Source organism: Carassius auratus, chromosome 32, assembly GCF_003368295.1.
Source record: "Carassius auratus strain Wakin chromosome 32, ASM336829v1, whole genome shotgun sequence".
In the NCBI taxonomy this organism is placed as follows: domain Eukaryota; kingdom Metazoa; phylum Chordata; class Actinopteri; order Cypriniformes; family Cyprinidae; genus Carassius; species Carassius auratus.
Window position 1 is genome coordinate 6,366,172 of NC_039274.1, and position 26,413 is coordinate 6,392,584.

The 26,413-nt window shown below is 36.8% G+C and overlaps 4 protein-coding genes across 4 annotated transcripts in view; 2 read left to right on the forward strand and 2 right to left on the reverse strand.

The window, feature by feature from the left end:
* LOC113052371 (uncharacterized) overlaps positions 1 to 11,444 on the forward strand; it is a 17,949-nt gene extending 6,505 nt beyond the window's left edge. Inside the window, exons 12-25 of the mRNA XM_026216827.1 lie at positions 1,436 to 1,495; positions 2,987 to 3,069; positions 3,544 to 3,599; positions 5,905 to 6,102; positions 6,631 to 6,711; positions 6,808 to 6,933; positions 7,048 to 7,152; positions 8,202 to 8,264; positions 8,386 to 8,523; positions 8,605 to 8,748; positions 9,848 to 10,093; positions 10,186 to 10,331; positions 10,730 to 10,811; positions 11,089 to 11,444. Of these exons, the coding sequence (XP_026072612.1) occupies positions 1,436 to 1,495; positions 2,987 to 3,069; positions 3,544 to 3,599; positions 5,905 to 6,102; positions 6,631 to 6,711; positions 6,808 to 6,933; positions 7,048 to 7,152; positions 8,202 to 8,264; positions 8,386 to 8,523; positions 8,605 to 8,748; positions 9,848 to 10,093; positions 10,186 to 10,331; positions 10,730 to 10,811; positions 11,089 to 11,199 (1,639 nt within the window). The 3' untranslated portion in view covers positions 11,200 to 11,444. The remainder of the gene's footprint in view (positions 1 to 1,435; positions 1,496 to 2,986; positions 3,070 to 3,543; positions 3,600 to 5,904; positions 6,103 to 6,630; positions 6,712 to 6,807; positions 6,934 to 7,047; positions 7,153 to 8,201; positions 8,265 to 8,385; positions 8,524 to 8,604; positions 8,749 to 9,847; positions 10,094 to 10,185; positions 10,332 to 10,729; positions 10,812 to 11,088) is intronic.
* On the forward strand, positions 352 to 4,264 carry LOC113051446 (mitochondrial carrier homolog 2-like). Its single transcript, XM_026215199.1, is given in 11 exon segments — positions 352 to 465; positions 616 to 672; positions 1,146 to 1,203; positions 1,310 to 1,361; positions 1,436 to 1,495; positions 1,760 to 1,853; positions 2,081 to 2,128; positions 2,625 to 2,660; positions 2,662 to 2,693; positions 2,987 to 3,062; positions 3,544 to 4,264. Coding segments are annotated over 9 exon segments (531 nt in total). The 5' UTR covers positions 352 to 465; positions 616 to 672; positions 1,146 to 1,157; the 3' UTR covers positions 3,631 to 4,264.
* Positions 11,445 to 17,338: 5,894 nt separating the features above from the next.
* Positions 17,339 to 19,703, reverse strand: LOC113052477 (CD59 glycoprotein-like). The gene is made up of 4 exons (XM_026216904.1): positions 19,617 to 19,703; positions 18,279 to 18,353; positions 18,070 to 18,171; positions 17,339 to 17,940 (listed from the first exon to the last, which is right to left on the reverse strand). The coding sequence occupies exons 2-4, from the start codon at positions 18,331 to 18,333 to the stop codon at positions 17,741 to 17,743; spliced, it is 357 nt and encodes a 118-aa protein (XP_026072689.1). The 5' UTR covers positions 18,334 to 18,353; positions 19,617 to 19,703; the 3' UTR covers positions 17,339 to 17,740.
* Positions 19,704 to 23,087: 3,384 nt separating this feature from the next.
* LOC113052372 (F-box only protein 3-like) lies at positions 23,088 to 26,407 on the reverse strand. The gene is made up of 5 exons (XM_026216828.1): positions 26,255 to 26,407; positions 25,185 to 25,230; positions 25,015 to 25,099; positions 24,796 to 24,918; positions 23,088 to 23,223 (listed from the first exon to the last, which is right to left on the reverse strand). The coding sequence occupies exons 1-5, from the start codon at positions 26,363 to 26,365 to the stop codon at positions 23,088 to 23,090; spliced, it is 501 nt and encodes a 166-aa protein (XP_026072613.1). The 5' UTR covers positions 26,366 to 26,407.
* Positions 26,408 to 26,413: the final 6 nt, after the last annotated feature.

The following is a 26,413-nucleotide window of genomic DNA, read 5'->3' on the forward strand; positions in this document are numbered from 1 at the left end:
ATTTGTATAGTTGTTTATATTTGATCTAGATTTTTAGGCTCTACTGTTAGTGTTATCTTTATGCGCCATGGGTCTGAGAGTAAGCAGTTTCAATTCTCTGTATGTATGTACTGTACATGTGGAGAAGTTGACAATAAATTGACTACCAGACTTCAATAACAAAATGAGTTCTGAAGTCTGGTAGTGTGTTATACTTGGTTGTTTGGTCTATAATGTCCAGCTTTTCCTCTATAACCATTTGCAAAATCAGTAAAGTGATGATTTTCCATGTAAAGATTTCCAGCCTTTAGATAGGTTTCTTTTAGCCGCGAGACTTGTGTTAGGGTGTTGCTGGCTGTATGTTGTACTGTTCAGACTTCAGACTGTTGCAATGCAACTTTTGTGTTTATTTAGGTGGGCAAAGTTATTTAAAATGTCTCTAACTTTTGCTATAACCCACAGAAATGCCAGGATGAAAAAATTGAGGTAGGAACATGTTTTTTGTAGCTATTATTTTAGTGCTTTAATCCATTTATTTTTCCATTATTTTTATTTTAGCTGGCATTGCTGCAGTTAGTTGCACATTTGTGTGTGATATAATATGAGAGCACGTATCTCATCTCTTCACCTTTTCAGATATTGGGAAGCAGTCAGAAAGCAGAGGAGGGTTCTCTGGAACATGTAGTAAATGAGGTAAGAGATTTAAAGCAGAATTTTGAACTAGTAGCTTTCATACCACCTTGTATAGTGAAAGTGAAAGTGACGTGACATTCAGCCAATTATGGTGATTGGTGACCCATACTCAGAATTTGTGCTCTGCATTTAACCCATCCGAAGTGCACACACACAGAGCACTGAACACACACACACACACTGTGAACACACACCCGGAGCAGTGGGCAGCCATTTATGCTGCAGCGCCCGGGGAGCAGTTGGGGGTTCAGTGCCTTGCTCAAGGACACCTAAGTCGTGATATTGAAGGTGGAGAGAGAACTGTACATTTACTGCATTAATATTGTTACCTGAATTTGACGTATCTTCAGCCCAGTTTGCATTGCAGTCTATATATACTTTCATGTTTGCACCATGCATCTCATGTTTGTTTTCTGAGATGTGAAAATGTTTTGTGTGTTTTTTTTGATGCCCCCACCCCATTGTCTTCTTAGACCACTAAAGAGATGATTGCACGCTCATGTGCTACAATTGTCACACACCCTTTTCATGGTAAATACAGTTAATACAATAAATAACAGATTTTGTGATTTGAATCTCACGTTCCTCTCACGTTCCTCTTGTGAATGTCACCTGTTGTCTTTTTTTCCAATCCCAGTGATCACTCTCAGATGCATGGTCCAGTTTATTGGTAGAGAAGCCAAATACAGGTAAGTTGTTTTCTTTACAGGGACAGTTCTCTTTTCTGTCTCACACATGTAATCATTTACTTTGTTCTTTCCAGTGGTGTCTTTGACTCCATACTTACCATCTACAGAGAAGATGGAATCCTGGGTTTTTTCGCGTAAGTGCAAAATTACACTTACTTTTTTTTTTTTTTTTTTTTTTGTTGTACTGCTTTTAATGTATGGCTCCATTTTAAAAATGCATGAATGTGAAAAAAATTGTCAAGCTTATTAATCTACTTGTCATTTTAATTTATAAATAAATCTAAAAAAAGCACAACATTGAGTAGGCTTGACATGAAAGATGTTCATGAGTGCTTTCAGGTCGTTTTCCAACTCTTTGAGTTTTTAACTTAAGCATTTATGTGTTTGCCAACCCACAGTGGCCTCATTCCTCGTCTTCTGGGTGACGTTCTTTCCCTGTGGATCTGCAACATGCTTGCTCACTTCATAAACACTTACGCTATAGACGACTCGGTATGTAAACAAACACACACAAACTTGTGTACAAACAACAAAATGTCTTGACCCTATATTTGTACAAAATTAAAAGTTATGTATGCGAGATACTTGTAATCTTTCAGTATTTATCGATTCATCGTTGCATACTATACATTGCATACTTGGGTACAACAGTCGTACACAAGTATCAATCATAATTGCATGTTTATTTGGGGAGGTGAATTCTGTTGTGCCTGTTTCAGACGAGTCATACAGGAGAAATCAAAAACTGCTCTCAAGCTGTTACCGGGGTAAGTTTTTTTAATTTTTTTTTAATTAATTTATTTTTTTTATACAGAAACATTAAATGACGAATAATGTCTCAAGCCCACCACCAGCCCATAATTTCTGTTTAAAATAATGAATATGCATTTATACATTTTCATTTAAAACATGGTTGCCACATTTCAGTTCCAATTATTAATCTTCTATAATAAAAAAGCTTTATTGACTGATGTTTCTAGCTCTTATGCTTTCAAATAATATTAAAAATAAATGTATATTACTTAATCTTAAAAAGCCGTGTTGTTTTCTGAGGAGAAGCTGATGAGATTGGGACTTCTCAGATGGTTCCTCCTACACCTCTAAATTGTATTTAAAATAATACTAATATTTTTAGGAATAAAAAAAGAAAAGTGTCAAATTTAACAATATAGAATTATATTGTTTTGGTTTGACTAGGTTGTGCTATTGCTTTCATTCTAACATATTTTACCTTTGTACTTCTCTCTTTTTGACTTTACTCAGTTTTTTGCAAGTATGCTGACGTATCCATTTGTATTGGGTGTCCAACCTGATGGCTGTTAATAACTGTGGGTAAGGGGATGTTGTGAATCTCTATTGGAAGCATTTGTGAATGGCATTAAAGGAGATTTTACTGTACATGAATAGTGAGTCAAGTAGTCAGAGAACTTCATGAGAAGCTTGTAATCTTGTTTAACCCCTTTCAAATGATCAAGTTCTGTGACTATAGTTAATTTATTCACTTATTATCCTTTTGCCCAAAAATGACATCACCTGTATGTCCTTACAATATTGAAGACTAAATGGAGGGATTTGTTGTAAACAGATAATACATTGTAAGTAATGTTTCTCCTGATCTGACCCAGGCTGGCTGGAGGTCTGCCACCTTATGCTGCCGTTTATCCCAACTGGCTCCACTGCTGGGGTCACCTGAGCCGAGAGGTGAGCAGTTTGTCTTGATATGAGTTACTGTGAATGGAGATTTGTGTTTTGTTAACTTTTCTTGAATGTGTCGGTTCTTCCACTGATGACCTTGTGACGCTCATTAGAATCTGAATAGGCTAATTGAATTAAAGGCATAATAGAATTAAAGCAGCGCACCATTGTAATAATGAGTTTACCTACGTGACTGCTTAAAACAACCTGAAGTCATTTATTCTACTCAACTGGATCCATTTTCTCTCTCTTTTTTATTGCTTAAGATAAAGATGTTTCTCTTGTCATCCAAAAGAGTTGATCTGTTAAACTGGATGAGTGACAGAACATCTTGAGCCACCCTTTTAATGTTTTTCTTCTGTGACTTATTAAATGAGACACTTCATTATTAAGAATGACTGCTTTAGGAATGTTACCATTTTTAAGAAACTATAATTTTTTTTTAATTCAGAAAATATAATTGTTTTTCTCTTGTTGTGTGTCTCAGGGCAACATGAGCAGAGGCAACAGTCTGTTCTTCAGGAAGTTGCCTGCGGGGAAGATGTATGCCATTGAGCAGAAGAGATTTTTTTGAATGGGAAGCTACCAGTATAGTCTAAAATTATAATAATATAATTGAGCTGGCCCACAAAGTTGGACTCCTAATTCTTCGTATGCACTTGTTTAAGATGACAAACTTTTTTTTTGATAATCATTCGCATCAGCCTCCAGGATTATTGCAGTTAATTGTATCAGTACATTGTTTTCACTACATTACGATGCGATTTGAAATCGTGAAACATTAAGAGCTTTATTTTAATACCCAGGGATTTGTATACATCACCAAGTAAAACAGACCACAGTATAATTTCAGTGGAGCAGTCGAGGGCGCTCTTGACCATCTGTGCCTGAGTCCAGTACAGGCCTGTACACCAGTTTTGTTTTTTTGTGCTTGACCATATTGCTTGTCAGTAAAACAGTAATTCTACACCTGCTGTTGTTTCTACTGGTTCATGCACTGACTGACTGACAAACAAGAAATTCTGTTCCCGTTAATCGTACACTGCGTTGTGTGTGTGTCCATGTGAGAGAAAGAACTGTGTGTTTGTTGTGGAGGGCGATTTCCAGCCACATCCATCTGAGCTCTAGTCCAGTCAAAATCACTTGAGATTTTTATTTCTAATGTCATTCTGTTTGACCCAAATAAATGTGGGAATGCGTTTTTTCTTTGGTCTTTGTGTCTTTTATTCATCCATCATCTGCACAACACAGACAGGTGCTCAACATACAGAAACATTTTAGAAACTAGCTGTAACATTGTTCATCTTCAGTTCTATTGTCATTGTCCAGTTAAATACTGTTTAACCAAAACTGCAAATACCGTCTATATTATTTACATAATGCATAGTGCAAGAAAGTATGGAAGAAGAAAAAATTATTAAAAAGGGATTTATTAACTGCTATGAGGTTTTTTGAGATTTCAACCTTGGGATCTGACGGTTATTTAATTATATCAAATGTTTCAAAAAGATACAATTATGTATTCAATTCAATTTATTGTATCATTTGTATTAAATTGATTAGTACATTTACATTTTACATTTGCATTTATTAATTTAGCAGATGATTTTATCCAAATTATTAAATTATTAGTATCAACCAAAGCTAAGCTAGAGTAGTAAAGCTGAATTTTTACTTATATTTAATGCAGTTAATATTAACACCCTAAGCAATTAAATGTAATATGATACAATATACTTTTTATGTATGCAATACACTCAGGGTGTTTTAGTTTTTTGGTCAATGTGGCCGATAAAGTGCTCAGTTCGTCATGTGATCTCAATATATGGTGTAAAATATTGGTATGCTTGGAGTCTTCATTTTTGTGAGTAGATAATAGGGTACAGAAAGTACAGAAAATCAGTTTTGATCGTCTCCTGCAGCATGTAACTAGGTTTTTTTTTTTAAATGACCATAAAGTAGTGTTGGGGTTTCAGTGCCAGCTCAGGCACCCCATGACACACCCTGACCCCTTACTCCACCCCCTTACATTTTAAAAGCAGTAATGGGTAGACTGGATCAGTTCACTGAATTTCAGTGTGCAGAATGAGCAAATCTTTCCTGAAGTCATTTGAGCAGAGTTTGCGCACACTGTTAAGTGTATAAAACTTAATCATTGTGAATTCTTACTGACATCTCCTTATGCCTGGAGCTGATTTCCAACTAAAGAATAAATTAAAAAGGAGAATTTTACCCTCATCAGTTTATTGTAAATCTATATTTAAATTAGGCATATTTCTCAGTGCTCAGGATATATACATATGGATCCAAGACTCCTTACTCTGGTCATACAATTTTATACATATCCCAAAATTCAAAGTTACCTTAAAGAAGAGGATATCTAATGATATTTCCGTTTTTACAACAGAATTAGTCTCTATCTTTTTAGCCCTTGAATGGGTAGAGGAAGGTCAGTCATTGAATATGGTAATATACTTAGATTTATACTCTACATAGTATACATCATAACCAAATATTGTTTATGAAACAAAATTAAAGAATGGCAAAAATGCTAAGATTCTTGTGTCCAAGAAAACAAAGTAGCTAGCTGAAGATCCAGCAAAATAAACGTAATAAGCAAGACAGGGGTTAAAGGGAAAACAACACAATAATAACTGGTTTAAATTATTCTTTATTCAGATTAGGAAAACATGAAACAGGACTACAACAACAACTATTGAACACCTGCTTGTATTCTGTGTCACATACGAAGCAGAAAACATAACGCAAAATGTACACACAGTGCTTTATTAAAATATCTAAAAACAGCATTTTTAGATTAAAGGATTTAAATATCACCGTTAAGTAGTCGGAGGGTTTGTTTGTCGGTTTTTCTCACTTATATTTGTCACTACACTCCTGTCCAATCGGTGGCGGTGTTGCAGCACGAGCAGGTTTACCAACCGCACAAAATCTACAAGAAGAAGAAGAAGAAGAAGAAAAAGAGCAGCGTCAACACTTCAAGATGTCGTCGCTGAATGACAGATCAGTTTGGGATGAAGTGGAGGTCTGTTTTATATGTTTATGGGAGGCTTCTTTACTATTTGCCAAAACTGGTCATTATTGTACATATGCGTAGAGATGTGTATTAGAAGAGACGTGTTTAAACGATGTTTCAGCACCGGCTCTGGGTCTGATGGCTTTCTGATGGAAGAGCACAGCATGACACAGTGAAAATCACACTGCTTCATTCAAGTCTTTATAAGTGTGTTCATTCACCCATACGATCATTCATGTTAGATAATGACAGACAACTCAAAATCTTAACTCGGTCTAAAATTTGTAAAAGATCTCGATGCATCTTTAGTACAGCTAGCCTCATCCGATTACGGCTTGCTAGGATAACGTTAGCAGTGTGAGCTAATGGTGATCAGTGCACTGAAGTCTCCTGCCGCTCCTATTCAGTTTAAACAAGCGATGTTGTTTGAGTTTTGATACTCATTATAAATAGTGTATCTTACCTTTTATGAGTTTAAAGGCTGGAGGACTTTAAAACAAAACGTATATTCAGACATGACTCTGTTATATTTTATAGGATGGCATCGGCGAAGAAGTCCTTAAGATGTCCACTGAGGAGATCGTTCAGAGGACTCGTCTTCTGGACAGTGAGATCAAGGTAAACCTGATACTGTGATTCAGGCTTAGTGTGCTGATGATTGGTTTCAGTGTCGTCTTGCAGTTCTGCGCCTCTTTATGATGAATATGATTTCAGATCATGAAGAGCGAGGTTCTGCGTGTCACTCATGAGCTGCAAGCCATGAAAGACAAGATCAAGGAAAACACAGAGAAAATCAAAGTGAACAAGACTCTGCCCTACCTCGTCTCTAACGTCATAGAGGTAATACTTGTCCCCTTTATTTTAGACATCTTATTTGGTGTGTCAGAATGGGACAGAAGGACACTTTTTGGTCCGTGCATGGGATTTTAAAGTCTGTATGTGTTTGAATGGAAGCTGCTAGATGTAGATCCTAATGACCAAGAGGAGGATGGAGCCAATATTGATCTGGACTCTCAGAGGAAGGGCAAGTGTGCCGTGATAAAGACCTCCACGCGGCAGGTGAGTCTGTGTTAGTTGAACAGCTTCAGCCTTGTTTTTATATGGCCATACATTTCCATTATGCTTTTCTTTCCTTCATCACAAACATTTGCCTGTGTGTGTGTTTTAATACTGATTTGTGTTTTGAATGGGTTTCAGTCAGTTTATCTTAGGGGTCAGCAGTATGGGGAAAAATATATCATATCAGGATTCGTTTTTTCTCAACGTTTGTAATTTATTTTATCATAATGATAAGAACAAAGATTCACATTACACATACACCTAATATACAAATAAACAAACAGTGCTTTATTTTTCAGGTACATATGGATGTATTTAGCAGTAGCGTTCAAGAAATTGAACAAGTAAAAAAATGAAACCATTTGTATATATTATACATTGATTCTTATTAAAGCAACTCTATTAAAGTTCTTCAGTCAAGAGCAGTTAGGGATTTTCTTAACATTTAAAGGGATAGTTCACCCAAACATGAAAATGATTTGATCATTTGCTCACTCTCAAGTTGTTTTTAACCTGAATGTGTTTCTTTCTTCTGTTGAATATAAAAGTGATTTAAAAAAATGTGGGTAACCAAATAGTTGCTTGTCCCCACTGACTTCCGTAGTATTTTATTAATTTTTTTTCCTGCTATCAAAGTCAGTAGGGATCAGCAGCTGTTTTGTGTGTACTAGAGAGAAATTGATAGTTGTGGGACAACATGTGAGTGAGGAAATAATGAAAGTATTTAAGTTTTTGGGTGAACTGTCCCGTTCATGAAATGCTGTTGCATGTTTCGAACTATTAGTCTGCTGTCACTAAGAACTGCACACATCTAATACACAGGCAAGCATCCATTTTCTCTCAGTCTCAACTATTTACATTCGCTTTAGACAGAACCAGCTGTGTTTATATGTAAACCTTGTGTGTTTTTGATGCGAAAGATAACAAAGTCCGAAAACAGGCACTGTGTTACAGGGGTGTTGTACAAGTTAAATGGCTTTAAAGCACATGCAAATAATATACTTTATCTCAATGGTTTTATAGTGTATGACATAGTACTATAATTGCAGACCTATTTCCTGCCTGTGATTGGTTTGGTGGATGCTGAGAAACTGAAACCTGGTGATCTTGTGGTAAGTGAGAATTAATTTCTCCTGACAGACCAGTTCAGGATTTTCACAACCTTAAATAGTGTTGCTTAAAAAATATTCTCCCTAGAAACATGCTAAATTTGCTTCTGCACCTTTTCCACAGGGTGTGAATAAAGACTCTTATCTGATTTTGGAGACTCTACCCACTGAGTATGACTCTAGAGTCAAGGCCATGGAAGTGGATGAGAGGCCTACAGAGCAGTACAGTGACATTGGTGGCCTTGACAAACAGATTCAAGAGGTAATGAAGGAGATCAATGACAGTATTGTAGACAAAACATTAGTGGATTTATTTTTTAAATAACTGCTTCTCTTTTTGCAGCTGGTGGAAGCAATTGTTCTGCCCATGAACCACAAAGAGAAGTTTGAGAATCTGGGCATCCAGCCACCGAAGGGAGTTCTGATGTACGGACCACCAGGCACAGGGAAGACCCTGCTGGCCAGAGCCTGTGCAGCCCAAACAAAGGTGCAGAGTCTCTGAGCAAAAGAGAACCATCAGCGCTAGGGCTGAATGATTTGACGGGGAAAAAAAAAATCACAATCTGAAGTTTTATTTTTCCTGATAAAATTATGATTTCTGTTGCTTACTGTTCTAATATTTCACTGAAAATTTAATGTTTAAGAAAAACAAGTATTTTACAGTACAATTACCAGTAACGGTAATTAATATCTCTTCATTTTCAAATGTTAAAAAATCAAACTTTTATTTTGATGCAAAACTGCAGGGACCATTAAAGCGTCTCATTTGTTTACAACAGCCGATTTATAAGCACTTCTAACTACAGGTATTGTTTGGTTAATGTTGCGTTCCCAATCCAAATGCAGGTCAAAACGCGACCCAAACTCAGAGCAGTGTCTCGAAGACACTGAAAACTTGACCATGAGCTGCTTGAGTGAAATAGTACTTCACTCTAAAACACACATCACTTTGATTTAATTTATTTATGTCCTTTGCGATTTGCAGTTATTTACCCTGTGACACTTCCTATCAGTGTGTTTAGAGAGTGCTTGACTTGAAAAGCTAAATTAAAGTCTGCTTTTGCGCTGGTGCTGTTGATGTTACATTTAAGACATTAGTTCTAGTAAAAATGCAATGTTTTTGGAAGTGGCAATAAGGGAAAAGTACTTTGTTCTTAGTAAAATCTATAATAATTTATTTAAAAATTACCCTGATAAAATGGTGTTCCAAGGTATAAATATATGGTGATCCATTAAAACAATACTAATTTTTGTACCTAAAAAAAGTTTACATAGGCACTTTTAACAAGGACCTATATGGTAATTTAAATTAAGCTGTCGATCTGCAGCACATACATTTTTGTTACATAATGTAATCAGAAAATAAATTAATATGGACATGTGCTCCAGTAATGGTCAAACTCTAAAAATAGCTCCTATTATGGTGAGTAGTTAAATTGGTCTTTAATTTATAGTGTGGCCTTTTGGGGGTACAAATAATGCAAATTTGTCCCGAGCAGAAATTAAGATTGAAACCCCTGCACTACAGTTTTTGTGTTGATGCATCAAACTTTACCTCAAGTTATTCTTTTACTGTCTTTTCTCAGGCAACATTTTTGAAGTTGGCTGGCCCTCAGCTGGTGCAGATGTTTATTGGTGATGGTGCCAAACTGGTACGGGATGCATTTGCTCTCGCCAAGGAGAAGGCTCCCTCCATCATCTTCATTGATGAGCTGGACGCTATCGGCACCAAGCGCTTTGACAGTGAGAAGGCTGGAGACAGAGAGGTGCAGAGGACCATGCTGGAGCTGCTCAATCAGTTAGACGGCTTCCAGCCCAACATGCAAGTGAAGGTAAACACTTGAACCCATATGCAACTCTATCATAATCATGGACCTGTCAGTCTCAAGTAAATTTCTTCTTTTTTTTGTTTGTGACCCCCAAGGTGATTGCTGCCACTAACAGGGTGGATATCCTCGACCCAGCTCTGCTGCGTTCAGGTCGTCTGGATCGTAAGATTGAGTTCCCCATGCCCAACGAGGAGGCTCGGGCTCGCATTATGCAGATCCACTCACGCAAAATGAACGTCTGGTATGGAGCATTTGTTCTTTTGTGTCTTAATTGGTCTTGGCTGTTGTTATGAGTAAATATATTTTACTGTTTTGTTGGGCATTTGCTTTTAAATGGTCCTTTTGTGTTTTTGCACATACTGTACACTGGTGAGACAGTTGCAGTGCAGAGCACACAGTTATTGTAGACAAGACATGAAGTAAAGGACACAAAACAAGAGCTTTCAGAGCTTATTTAATGATTTATTGAGGTTTTGTTTGATTGCATTGCAGTCATTTTTCTGTTCTATCTGTAAAACTGAAGTGCAACTGCTATGCAAATTTGAATTCTAATTCTCTTGCACAAACTACTCTTGTTACTCATGTTCTTCCCCATAATTTATTTCATGACTGTATCTTTCACTTCTTTGTGTGCTGTAGTCCTGATGTGAACTATGAAGAATTGGCGCGCTGTACCGATGACTTCAATGGTGCTCAGTGTAAAGCAGTTTGTGTTGAAGCTGTAAGTATGCAGTATGCAGCCTTTATTTATTTATATATTTAATTTATTATGGATTTTCAAATAAATAAACACTTAATCAAAACAATCAGACAAACAAACAAAATATCTGACAATACCTGACAAAAATAGATTTTTGTTTGCAAAACAGAATCTGAGTCAAAATGACACCCTTTAATGCACCACTTAAAAACTAGTTTTTTTCTTTTGGGAGAAGTCATTGCTCCTGTTTGTTGTTATTGCACGTTACCTATATGTGTCTCGTTCGCTTTTGTGTTAGGGTATGATTGCTCTGCGCCGTGGGGCCACTGAACTTAACCATGAGGACTATATGGAGGGCATTCTGGAGGTCCAGGCGAAGAAGAAAGCCAATCTGCAGTACTATGCTTAGCCCAGTGAAGGACTGTGTGTGTGTGTGTGTGTGTGTGTGTGTGTGAGAGAGTGTGAGAGAGAATGTGAAAGTAGTCCAACAGCAGGATCAGGTAAACCTGTTCTACTGGGATCCAGAACTGTTCTGAGGGAGACCGATCAGCTGAAATCAGACCGGACTGCCTCCCAGTGATGACTTATGGAATAATTCTCAATTAACCTCTGTTTGTCTTTCAGTTCATTAAAACACAAACCTTTTTTCCATTATTTGTGCGTCTTCTATGAAGGTGTCAAGTGTTAATATATGTTTCTATATATCTCCATTGTTTTTCCTGGAAAAATAGACCGTAAATAATCCTAGTTTTGTAATCAAGCTCTTTCATTTGTGTAATTTCTGCACCACAAGTGTAAAATGTAATTGGAAAAGTGACTGTCTACACACGCTCCCAATCTGCCATTGCTCGTACAGTTAGTCCCGCGCCAAATTCATCCATTGGTTTTGCCAATGGTATTGTCAGGCTGGTAGAGATCCTCAGAGGAACTGCAATGTTTTAATAGTGCTGAAGTGTTTAAACCTTTCACAGGAATCTATTTACAATTTACAGTATTTCAACTTTTTTCTTTCTAGTTTTATTTTATACTTGTACATTTTAAGTACAAAAATACATGCCTGCGATTCTGAAAGTCACTGATATGGCTAAACAGGCTCTCAAAGTTTTGTTACATGTAAAAAACAATTTGCACAGAAAGTCTAATATCATACTTAAGATGTTCATAATTCAACAACATGCCACTGTGCAGTTCATAATGTTGGGAGATGCTGCTGTATTTTATCTAAAACTTGTAAGATCCTCATTACTTTTCAGGCATAATGTCATTGGAAAATCTTTACTGGATCCTCTCTGTTTATCATTTCCCACACTGACATATTGTTTTCTTGAAGGGGTGAAATTCATGCTAAATCTCTCGGATGAATGAAAAAAATAATCCAAATTTCACAGTCCTCTTTAAGACTTTTCCATTATGTCAGAGAAAACATGCTTGTGTACATGTTCAGTGCCACGATGTAACTTCATCTGACACAGAACTTGTCCAAAGGGCCAGTGGTAGCCCAGCACTGTGTACACCGCTTACAACGGCAGGGTCACGACAAAGGCCAGGTCAGTCAGTGCTAGTGTGGCTAGTAAAGACTCATCAAAATAAAGCTGCTTCACAATGCCATTGAAGATCCTCTTTTGTCTAAATGATTCCATAAAGAACCTTTAACATCTGAAAAACTTCTCTCTTTCACAAAAGTTTCTTAGTGACAAAAGAAGGTTTTTTAGATTATAAAAAGGTAAGGAAGTGATGGTTCTTTAAAGAACCTTTAAATGGTTCTTTGTGGTACCAACAATGGTTGTTCTTTGGCATCGCTGTGAAGAACCTTCTGAAGCACCTTCATTTTTAAGAGTGTACTGTACGAGAAGATGGATCTGGGGTCTGGGAAGATTAGGAATTGCTTGGGCCTCTCGCTCGGCGGTCCAGGTACACCAATAGCACCAAGCCATTACCCAGGGACCCCACGACAAACACCAGGGGATACACACTTGGAATCAGCACCCAGGCTGCAGCCTATCTGTAGTCACATGAGAGAGAGGGAGAGAGTGAAGGGAAGAACAGAGACCCAGACATCTGAGAGCCACACACTTGCACCTAGTGCAGAAAGTAAGTAGATGACTTGAGCAGGAAAGAGAACTGAAGAGTTTATTTAAAAGGGCTTGAGAGGGGAAGAATAGTTTGAAAAAGAAATGTTGCTTTAAAAACTGATAATGGGAGCACTTGTCTTTGCTCTGGGTTCTTGTTTGTTCTGTTTTTAGATGTTTCCCACAAATTAGTTGAAAGAGTCAGTGACTTCCTTCCTCTTCAATCCTATTCAATTTCAGTGGGATATCACTTACAGACAAAAGGACAACGTTATTGGAAGCTGTGAATTTAAAAAACAAAATAAAAAGCTACACACTGTATCAGATGGGTCTAAAAGAACTTTTGCCAAATGTATAACATGCCAGAAGCATAATCCATGCAATAACGATCCAAAAACTCCTAAGTATTTGCTTAATTAAATACAAACAGGAATATATATATTATATATTTAATCTTATTTTACTCAAGCAGAGTATGTTACACTTGGACATAACTAATCCATGTCAGGAAATACAAGCACTACAAATATTTTTTGTTGTTGTTGAAAAACAGTAGTAAAATCTATCCCAGAAAAGCAATGCTTCTCTATCACATCTCAGGTGAACATACAATAAGAAACAAAGCTTCTGTTAATAAATGTGCCCAGTTCCCTCTTTTCTGTGTGATGTGTCTCTATGTTTTCAGATTATCTTTTTAACCCTTGTGCGCTCCTCATTTGAGAGTCACAACTCGTGGTTTTCATGGTCAAAAGTGACCAGATACCTGGAATTTAACCTTTTTTTTTTCTTCAGTAAAATCCATCTAATATATTTTTGTTCAATAATATTTTTTTCTTTAGTATTCTGAGGGAATTTCATGTTTCTAATGAATATTTATGCAATAATTATGATACATTTTTCCCATTGAAAATAGTACAAACTAAATTTTTTCAATTATTTCAGATTAAAATAGAGACTTAATGGCCAATCCAATTTCTGAAGGCAGAATAGCACCTCCTGGAGAAACCTGTAATTTCATGGTGTAACCACTAGATCCCCGCATAGGACTCTGTAGAGAGGCTTGTGAATTCCCTAGTTGTTTTTATACATAATTGTTTACTTTCATTAGATTGTGTGTTTAAATGTATATTAAGGCATTCTCAAAGACTATATATTTTTGTTGATTTAAAGTGTAGTTTTTTTTAAGGAAAGTATTTATTTTTGTTACACAAAACATTACAATTCTATAAAAATGTATTAAAAATTAACAAGAATGGTTTATCAGAGCTTGATGCTTCTGGATTTTATCTGATTTTGAATCTCTTATTTCAGTCTTCTGTCTCATATTGGCTGTACGGTTATAGCCCAATTCATTTGAGTATGTATAATGCTGTATGTGTGTGTCTTTGAGTGTAAGTAAGTGTGTGTGAGTGGATGTATCCATTTTACACTCTTGATGTTTTAGTGTGTAACCCCTTCCTTGTTGTCCACTTTCTTCTGCATTGTAGTTGAATTACTGATTTTATTATACATAGTTGCAGTGTTACAGTCACACCAGTTCATAGGTGTGTATGTGTGTATCTGCGCGTGTGAGTTGATGTGTTGATTTTTGCTCTCTAGATATTTAAGAGTTTCACCCTTTGTGTCCATTCCCTTTTCTGTTCTTCCCTCCTCTTCTCTCATAGGACCACCCCATAGCAGTTTTGCGAGATCTCCAAGTAGTTCCCCTGCTTTTTAACAGATTGAGTAAACTCAGAAAACCTCAGGCTTAAAAGAAGCTTTATATAGATGACAATGTCTTTCACCGCAGCAAACAGCATACCTCTGGCCACTTCATACACTACGTTGTATTAGCAAAGTATGCATTCTTACAAATAATGGGTTATCTAAAACATTAGGGGATCGGGAAATCAGAGACATTATGTGTAGCACCATGTTGTACTGACTGTGTTCACTGAATCACTCTGCAGGGTGATTTTACCAAGAAAAGTGAGAGTAAGACCTGTACATTTGCATACATATCAACTCATGCCTGAACAGGACTGGAAATTCATTTAATATAATAATCACCATGTATCTACATTTCTGTAGTTCTAAAGTAACAATTTCTCATTAATTTCATGCTGTTAATGTCTAAGAATACACTGAGGGACATGCTAGACTTTATAATTTTCTGTCAAGTCTTGTCTGACTGCTTCTTCCGGTATTGGTCTGGACAAGAGACTTACAAAAAACTTTCATGGCGGCTTGCAGAAAAATTCAAAATGGAAATTTTTGAAATCGCAGCATATTCCATGAGATATTGATAGCTTAATAAAATCTCTTAAGAAAAGAAATTTGCCTAAATCTGAATGTGAAAAAAGTAGTATATACATACATATTATTATTATTATTTTTTTTTTCATTTAAGGTGTCCAACTATGTCCTCCAGATGCATTTCTAAGAAGCCAGGAGGACTAAGCTAAAATAACATTTCCAGTCTGCATACACACACATTAAATAGATTTCCTGTTATCTCAGCTCATTGAAAACTCAAGCATACTGAAGCAAACTGAAGCACTCAGAGATAGTCTAAACAACACCCTTTAGTACAGTGAAGCAAATGATACTAATAATTATATTAATATTTCCTTCAGAAATTAAATCTCCTCCACACTGATAAACTGCTAAGGTTCCCAATATATTTTTATTCTTTATAGCACTGCAGGTTATTAGAAGCAATGAGATGCAAGATACAGATGTAGATGCACTGTCTCAATTTGCATAAAACAGCATGTTCCTTTTATTGGTCACAGAAAGGTTCAGTAAGTTTCGCTGGCTATAGTGGGAACAGGAAGCTAATCAGTACACTGAAAAGACTACATCTTTATATTGCACACAGTGTTTTTCAAGAGATTTGAAGTTTTAAAAGAGAAATTCGTAAACAAGGCAGAGGAAAAGCAGGCATAAAGTATTTTATGAAAATTAATATTTTAAAACCTTTGAACATGTCAGCATCAGAACCCTCACAACCCACTCAGTTGCAGTGGCGTGCACAGACCTCTGGAGGGGCAGGGGCATAATGGCTTTACAAGGGCATAACCGCGGTCCGGGGATGGTTGGGGGTGAATTGTAGGGTGTATTGGTTTGTTCATGTGGGCGTTATAGCAATAATATCCTTTTTTTTTTTTAAATGATTTTATCATGATTCTTTGTCATTCTTTGTAAATCTGTTTGAGCAGTACAGCCAAACTGATTACCCTATAATAAAGACAAAGCTTGTTACTTTAAGGTAACAAAATATAAAAAAGAATGGCAGATATTTAGGCCAAAATGGGAGAAGATAAAAATCTGTCATTATTTTATCTTTGTTATTAAAAAAAAGATTAGAACAAAGATACACTTTAAAATACACATAGTATACAAATAAAAATAAACAATGTTTTATTTTTTCAGGTACAACAGTATTTAGCAGGAGCATTCAAAAAATTGAATGAACAAATAAAAATAAAACTCTCTATATATTGATTCCTATTAAAGCAACTGTATTAATGTTTTTTTAGTCAAGAATATTGTGTGATTTTTCTCTTTGTGTTTGGTGTTTTATTAATATGAAAGGAATAATTCACCCACAAAATGTAAATATGTTAGTGTTCTGTTTTTTATACCTTCATGTACCCACTCAAAAGTTCATTCTTCTGCTTACTCTATTTTGAAGAAGGTGGAAAACCAAACAGTTGCTGGTTCACAGTAACTTCCAGAGTTTTTCTCCTACTATCAAAGCCATTGTGGACCAGCAACTGTTTGGTTATCCAGATTCTTCAAAATATCTTCTTTTGTGTGCAGCACAAGAAAGAAATGAATATAGGTTTGGGACAACATGTGAGTCAATAAACAATGACAGAAATTACATTTTTAAGGTGAACTATCCCTTTAATTACAGTCGGCAGCATGTTCAGTACTGTCCCTAAGACCTGCACTCATCTAAGATACAGACATGCATGCTGAATAAAGTCGTCATTTTTGCTATTTTTGAAACAAAATCTATTTTCGATGCTTCAACAAATTCTAACTGACCCTCTGATGTCACATGGACTACTTTGATGATGTTTCTCTTACCTTTCTGGACATGGACAGTATACCGTACACACAGCTTCAGTGGAGGGACTGAGAGCTCTCGGACTAAATCTAAAATATCTTAAACTGTGTTCCAAAGATAAACAGAGGTCTTACGGGTTTGAAACAACTTGAGGGTAAGTTATTAATTACATAAATTTGCTATCTGGGTGAACTTACCCTTTAAGGCTTTAAAGCAATGCACAAAAAAAAAAGAAAAAAAAAAGAAAAAGGAAAGTGTGGTGTCCGTGAGAGTGCCTCTGTGGCTGAGTTAACACTGATGTTAATGTATGTAGCAGTATATTAATTCCACGGCGCCAGAACTGCATCTGGTACAATGTGCGCTTCAGCACAATACAACAATATTTCTTCAAAACCAGATCAGGGAGACATTTTTATCAGGCACGATCAAAAATCTTCATATCGCACACCCCTACCCTTGGCAGAAATCGCAGACCGGACCGCAAGGGCACTTTAGCGTCGGATCTCAATGGGGCCCCGGGCCCTCTTGTGCACGCCACTGCTCAGTTGTAACACTTTTCTGGGAAACAGGATTAGCCGCGAAATAGTACACATACACAAAGCAACACTGAATACAATACATTATAGTCAGATGGTTTCTCTTTCACTATTAAGTGCAAGACTAAAAAATAGAAGCTTTATCAGTGAGCACACACCGTTTTAACATACAGCTGTGATTTAAGATGTGAATGCTTCTTTGACCAATTAAATCAAGATATAGAAGATCTCTGCATTCTCACTGCAAGATACCACTACCAGCTTTACGAGGAAGCTTGCCAAAGCATTTTAGAGAACACCCCACCAGAAGAGTGCTAGTGAGAGCAGTATTCCCACCACAGAGCGGCTGGACACGGACACAGGTGCTGTGTTACACAGGTCAGTGGCACAGCAGGAGAACTTGAAGCTGGAAACTTTGGGAAACTTCTCGGCGAGTGTGCTGTGCTCACACTCAGAGTACTTTATGCACTGCCTGTATGTGTCACCACCTAGAAAAAAAAGGCAGAATGGAAAGATATGTCATGCAAAGTCAAAGGGTCATAGGAATGGTTGTGCCATTTTGACAATTTGTAAGAATACAGAAAGACACTCTTATCTAAGAGTGAGTGAGCTGTCACCTCTCTCATGGACGGTCACACAGGCATCATCATAGTAGCAGTCTCGAATTTTAGAGCATGTGCCCGTGTAGTCTCTACAACTGTAACATTTAATGGCAGAGCCTTGAAAGACACATGGCAGAGATCATATTTTTACAAGAATAGTAATTCAAAATATAACAAAAACACATCTTATGCATGGTGAAAACAGGATCATTGACATGACATACCAAGCCCCACCAGAGCCAGAACGAACACCACACACACTCCAACAGATGCTTTCATAATGCCTTCAGTTTACCAGTCTAATCAGAGAGAAAGACAGGAATCTGAGGAGTGTACGGTTTGGATTTGTCTGAATGTGACTGCATATGTTCGTTCTAAATGCAGATTTCAAAGTCACATTTTTTTCTACAAGTCTTTTTTAAACTTGTACACTGGTCTCAATCCCTCACATTCAGAGTAGACCCTAAAGAAATAAAGTTGATCAGTGGTAATGTTTAAACTTGTTACAGGTTCATGCATAAACACCATGTCTCTAATTGCTTCGGTAATTCACTTTCTCACCATCATTTTGTTCTAAACCCGTGTCGACTTTCTATTTTCTCTGGAACATAAATTAAGATATTTTGAGAAATGTCTGTCTGGTGTTTGGTGAATCAACAGTCACCAAAACTGTTTGGTTACCATTATTCTTCAAAATATGATTTTTGTGTGTTTCACAGAAATGACAAAGTCACACAGGTTTAGAACAACATGAGGATGAGCAAATGATTAAAAAAAAAAAATCTTCAATTTTTTTTTAAAGATTACTAACATAATCATAAAAGAAAGAATTGTGGTTCATCTAAGGACTACATAGTTTTACTGAGATCCAGTTTTGGCCGATGATCTGGTCTGTATTATAGCTACTACTGTTATTACTGCATCTAGCACCAAAAGTATTATTGTTTTTCGCTTGTTATTTTGTATGGAAATCATTAAGCTTTAGACATTATTGAATATATTCTTATTTGTCTTTTGAACTTCATACAGAATTCTACAATTCTGAACATGTGAGACTTTTATCAACATTCCAGGGTAACTCTTCTTGAATCACATATATACAATACATATAATAATATAATATATAAAATGATATATAAAAAAACAACAAAAATGCTTTTTCTGAGAACAAGGTTCAACCTTATATAGTTAAAACTATACTTTACTTTAAAAATGAATTTTGCTCTTAATGCCAGCGTATTATTGTTTAACTAACAATTTCATAAAAATTTAAATTTGGATAGGATTCACAAAAAATAAAAATAAATGTTTTGATGGTCAACCAACTAAAAAACAAGATTTTTTTGTGACCCAGCCGATAGCTTGTCTCCATTTTATTAAATTAAGGATTTATCGATTGATTTTCAGAATCTATAGTATTTGTAAAACAAAAACCAGTAGACTACCTTTATAATAATTTTCTACCAAGACCTCAGAAAACAGTGTCTTTGTAAAAAAGTCAATGTTTAATGCTTAATAGTTTTTAAAAACTAACTCTATCAGTTACTCTTCTGTAGTCTTACCCCAGCGTGAAGAAGGAATCCAACCACAGACACATCCAAACCAGTCTGAAAACTGAAGAGATTGAGCTACTCACGCTTCTTAAAAACACGCCCACAATGCTCTTCAATTAATCGTTTGTGCTTTAAAATGTATACCATTCTGAGGGTACTAAAATATTTAAATTAATATTAAATATTATCAGGTGTTGTGTTAATTTTAATTTAAGAAATAAAAAAAGAGGAAATCATTTCCCTAACAATTCATCACTATATGAACAGATGAATCCCAAGTAATGTACTGAAACTGAGCTATTCTATAGTATAGTATTGAGAGTTTAGCATTGGGATTTCTGCAGCTGTTGAATTCCAGCATTATTCTGTTTTTAGGAATTAACCTGCAATCAGAGAAACCTTCTCTATAATCTTTCTTCAACATCCTGTGGTTAAAAGCTGAATATTAAAAGTTTTCCATTAGTGAAAATCCCACCGTTCAACATATATCTACAATGTTTATACTCTTACTTGCATAAACAAGACACAAAGTCTCTCATTAGCTCATTTATGTCTTTATAACATTATAACATTATTTTTCCCTCTTATAAAATGCTGAATCAGCATAAGATTTACACTTCTTTTATTTTCTTTCTTTTTTTTTTTACAATCAATTATAAATTTACAAAGAATTATTTCACAGGCCTTTGACCACACGTCTGGGACAGGCTTCAGCAGACATTGGCTTTCTGAACGGCTCATTACAGGACAGGGGGTCAACTGCTGTAGCACAAGAATAGCTAAACTACGTGAGGTTTTCAGTGAGGAATGGAGAGAACATACGATCAAAATCACATGTCGGCATGAAGGGCCATTAAACATACACTGGTGTGCAGCACATTGTGATTTAAAGTGATATGCCCTGGAAAGCTTACATGTCTGGTGTATTATTGGCCCTAGTGTGTGTGCAATTGAAGCAATGAATTGTCAAAGTACTTAAGATACGTTACAGAAATGAAGCATTTTCTCTCTTTCAGAATGGTTGAAATTAATGAGTAAAGAGATGGGAGGAGATGTGGGTCAAAAAAACAAAACGGCTTCACAAAGAAACATTAGTCTGACTACAACAAGGCCTCTTCAACTCGTTGCCATGACAACAGAGACGATCAGGGTGGGTTAGGGTTAGGGTCAGAGTAACAAAAATGAGTGAGTTTTGTGTTGTGAGAACAACAGTTGTATTCAGAGATATTCCAGAGCATGAGACAATAGAGCTGAGACTGGCTGGTGAAAAACAGAGCAATGGCCTCTTTGTGCCTCGATAGTAGAAAGCATCCTGGTCACAACAGTAATGTAAACAAATAATGTGATCCTGAAACACGGTATTGATACACCACGACCTGTTTATTTACTCAAAGAAATTATAATAAATCCCTCACACTTACAAAATAAAAAAGGAGTAATCTGAGAGGTTCAATAGAGCTAAACAGAGAACATAATAGCAAACGGTTGAAAAATCTCACTGCACGGCATTTTACAAAGATGATAACATAATATCCATTATGATCCAAGATTATAACAATATTCAAACCAAGAATATCAAATTATACATATGTCTAGGCAAGCTTAGCTCACATTGCCATTAGGAAGGAAAGGGGAAGAAATTAGCAAAAACATTTTTAAGTCTGCCTAGATTTCATTCTGAGAAACTGAACTGTACAACAAAAACATTTTCTGATCATTTACCTCTTGCACAGGTTTTTTTTTTAAGGAGATAAAGGTGGAAAGTCAAAATAATGCCATAGACTTCTCATAAAATTATCTTTTGTTATTCACACCAGTCGGTGTAACCTCCAGCCCTTGAGATAATCCGAGCTAAAAAGATCCTTTACAGTACACCAATGTGTCCTGGCTGACCTTTGTGTTTACATCCATCCAGCGTTTCTGAGAACAGGGCAGAAGCACCTCTGAACGGAGAACTAGTGGAGAACTAGTAGCACGTCAAGCTGCTTGCACAGGTTAGCTGTTGTCTGAACCTCAGCCTGCCCCCGAAACCCTCAGTGCAAACCACACAAAACAAACATATACACACGGAGCACATACATGCTACAGCCATACCTGAGGCCTTGTGGAAGAAATCAATTGAGCCTTTCTGTTAAGTATTCAATATATATATACAGTATTCCCAATTCAGTGTGTGTGTACATTTCTGCTAATAGTAGTGTCATCATTTCTACTCGTGCTCTGTAAGTGTAAGTTTTTAAAGGGATAGTTCAGGCAAAATGTCAATTTTTTTCATTATTAACTCATCCCCATGTCGTCCCGAACCTGTATGACTGTCTTACTTCTCCCAAAACATGTCCTGTCAAACATATTTTGAAGAGAAAGTGTTTTGGCCCATAAATCTAAAGGCAGTCGGTCCAACACAACAATGGACTCCACTTTCACTTCATGGACAAAATATACTCATATATTCTTTTGTGTCCCACAGGAGACTGAAAGACATACAGGTTTGGAACAACGTGAGGGTGAGTAAACTCTAATTATCAGTTCTGGCTGAAACAGTCCTTCGGGTAAGTTTAGTCAGGTAATTGTGAAACCCAGGCAAAACGAGCCAATCTCACAGAAATTCAATTAACTCTCTCACTCAATCACAAACCACACTTGCATACTCAAACTCACGTACAAAAATCTCACACGTCCACAGACGTGCACACGCACAGATATGCCACAACCAGACCCATGGCCACAGAAACTGGAGAAAACGCTCAAGAAGTGACAGGCACAAGAGCGCTGTACAATAAACAATGGATGCCTAAAAGCTCTGTTTGTCCTCCTGCTGTCCCGTTTGTGTGAGTGTGTTGTGCATCAGTATCTGTGGGCGAGGGCATGTAAAAGTGCATCAGACAAGCCGAGGGCAGCGTCCTCCTGGGTCAGCCATGTTCATGCCACGCATCTCTCCACGCTCGTAGTCATCGGTGTCTGATGAATTCTCATCATTATAAGGAGCAGACACCTCACTGACTGAGCTCTAAATCAGAGAGACAAACACAGAGTGAGGGATTTAGAATGACAAATGTACACACATTAGCATTTTGGATATACATTTTTTTCTTGGACATAACACAAAGATATAAATAGCAACTTACCGACCGCACCATTTGATTCACGAAAGGTGGGCACACCATGTGGAAGCGTGGGGATTGACACGTCAAACACTTCCTCTTTGTTGTTGGAGCCGGGTGGAATGTGTAGTGGCCTTCCATGAACTCAGAGGTGGTGGAAAACGTGGTGCAGCTGGCGTACTCGTGAACTTTACCAGGTGTCATCACTGGAAACTCCGCCTGCACTCGCATGGACATCATATGCAAAACACAGATGCAGGACATTCTTTAGAAAGTAGAGCAATTGTCACTGTGAATTATATGGACTGGAAAGATACTGTCAGAATGTCTCAGCTTGATAACTCAACATATCCGCGAACTGTTCTGATTTACTCTAAACTTACAGGGGTATACTCTTACCCACAACACCAGGGCCACGGACCTCCTCCACATTTCCGTTTGCATTTGTGATCTTCCAGTAGCGACTGTCTAGCTGGCATGCATTCTCTGGCAGGGCAGACTTTGCCATCTCAATCCTGATGCAGAAGATGGCACAGCTCAGAGGTCATAGGTTCAAGCTCAATGTATCGTCATATGTCAAGTCTTAGTACAGCTGTGTTGCATTACAGCAAGTTACAACAGAAAGCAGCTTGATCATTTTAGTAAGAACCTTGTTTATGAATCAAGCACTGGGATGATCTCTACCTATTGGAAAGACACTGGGAAATAGAGGAAGCATGCCACAGGGGTATGCAATATGTCTAATCTACGATAATAATGGAATTATTTATTCAACAATGTGCAAGATGAGATTGAGTATGTCACTCATTTAGCAGAAATCAAACCAAACTTGCCTTGAGAGCATGCTTTCACTATGTGATATTTATTTGTGAGTTTTTGTCTTGTATACCAAAAGATATAGTTAAGCAATATCACATGAGCAACAGTGCTGTTGTCTACCAAATTAAAGCACAATTTCAAATGTTATAATGAGTTTATAAGACAGTGGAACAAACAAGTTAACATTGTCAGTTACAAGACATGATTAAATTGAAACAAGAGCAGAACTTTTGCTTTACAGAGTAACACATATCAGTGCTTTATTATTGAATTAATCGACATTTTGAATGATCAGTTTCAGTAATTCAATAACCAAATGAATCTGCAGTTTGAACAAATCAGTTTAATGAATGATTCAATTACTAAATTAATTAGCCATTTGAATAAACCACTTGAATGAATTACTGAACGAATCAACTCATTAAGACAGTGACTTGATTTTTTTTAACCCTTGTGGATTGTTCAAATTCACTACCCTTTCGAGTTGTTCGTGGATGAAAACATCCACTCAATTAAACTGCTGTAAAAATGTATCAGATTCATATTTTGTTCAATTGTTTTTGCATAAATCTGTTAATCAACTTCAGTCCTGATCAAAACTACTAATTATTTTTTTAAAATCCAAGAATTTAACTCTTTAATTGCCAAGTTCATAAATGATGTCACTGATTTGGGGGGAAAAAAACACACAAAATAACTTACTTTCAATATAAAAGTAATTGTGGCTGGATTTTTTTTTTACTTTTTATAACAGTCCTGGGCATGTCAAAGATTAGTAGCAACATTGGCTTTGATGCATTTTTAGTTTTTGTGCAGCATTACATTAAATTTTTTTCTCCCTAATTAGTAATCCCATTGACTTCCATTATAACGGCATTTTTTGATTGCAAAGCCATGACACCATATAATCATGCATTCTTGATTGTTTGTGGTTTTCCCTTTTGGGAAGAGGTAAATTTATTTATTTTTACAGTTGATCACTAGGTGGGACCATTAACCCTTTAGATAGGCCTGTGCAAATAAGGCTTAGTTTCTGGCTTGTATATGGAGTTATATGGAGTATAACAGCAAATTATAGTGTTTGTGTGTGTGTGAGATTCTTGATTGTTGGTGGTTTTCCCTGTTAGGAAGAGGTAACATTTGTTATTTTTACAGTTGATCACTAGGTGGGACCATTAACCCTTTGGATAGGCCTGTGCAAAAAAGGCTTAGTTTCTGGCTTGTATATGAAGCTTTTGTTTTTACATGGATGTGGATCTATGCAGTACCTGATTCTATAGGTGAAGAAAAAGTGTGGCGGATGGACTGAACTGAGCTCTGGCAGGAAGGAGGTAGAGACTGACACTGTGATGTCACCAGTGGTTGCCACGCAGCGCTTGTCATGAACATACCTGAACAAACATAAAGGGGATCAACTTTAATGTGGGATTTGTGATTTCAAATGCTGATATGCATTACTAAGTGTAAGACAATGAAAGATGGACCACCTGAAGATCTGGTCCCGAATGATGGGGTATTCTCCTGTTACAACATTGTCAACAAAGGAAGTGAACCACTCAGTAAAGTTGGGACCTGAAAAAAGAAAAGAGGGGAGAGAAGGGTTCATATGATATGATAAAACTGCATTGCATTAATGGAGCCTTTTGCACTTTGTTACCCGTAATGAACATGTCAATCGCAGAGGGATCTTGTGCCAGTTGATCCTGTGAAGAAAAGATATAAGAGATAGCAAGAACGGCTATAATACACAAGAAGACAAGAGCACCTCCTACTGGTCAGAGTTCCTCTATTGTATTTAGTGCTGGAGAACTGTATGTACCTGATGCAGTAAATGGCTACACCTCCTGTCAGCTACAATGCAGTTGGGATTGGGAAGCCTTTTAAAGGAGTAGGTCACCAAAAAATGAAATTTGTTGAAAATGTACTCCTGCCTTCAGGCCATCCAAGTAGATGAATTTGTTTCCTCATCAGAACAGATTTGGAGTAATTTAGCATCACTCTTTAGCATAATTTCCTCACCAAAAGATTCTCTGCAGTCAATGGTGCCGTCAGAATGAGAGACCAAACAGCTGATATAAACGTCACAAAATTCCACAAGTAATCCACTCAAAAAATAAATGCGTTTGTAAAAAACAAATCCATAACCATTGCTTTCGGGTCATAATCAATAATAATACTTACTCCAGTGGGAAAAAAAATTAATTGTTTTGAACCGTTTTGGACTTTTAAGCGGAGTTTGATCTGTGAATATTTCTCTCCTGATTCAGATGAGAAAACTTTTTTTGCTGGAGAAACCCCGTATTACAAATGGGGCTCATATTTTAATGAAGCAACGGTTCAAAGTTAAAAATGTCTTAATGATGTTCACATGACATTAACTGATGGACCTCTGTGATTATTGCAGTGTTTTTAACATCGGTTTAAACTCTCATTCTGATGGCACCCATTAACTGCAGACTCATTGATGAGCAAGTGGATATAATGCCCATTCTGATGAGGAAACAAATTCATCTACATCATAGATGACCTGAGGGTCAGAAACTGTTCAGCACATTTTTCATTTTTGGGTAAACTATGTCTATAACATTTACTATCTAGCCTCCAGCTATTATAAAACCTGCTTCCTGTGGTTTGCATCAGATTCACTTTTCATAACAGTTCGTCAGCCCTAGATGAATGCATGTTTATACATGGTAGACTGTTGTGGTCTGAGCGTGGTGATCTAACCGGGCACTGATAGAAGATTTCACTGCGTGTTCGTCCCTCTGTGCTCTCCAAGGCCATGTACTGGCTGAGGCCAGTGTGGAAGCAAAATGTGAGTGGAAGACACTGCCGCATCCCCTTCCTCTGCTGAAATCCCCCCGCTGCGGTCTCAATATCCAACAG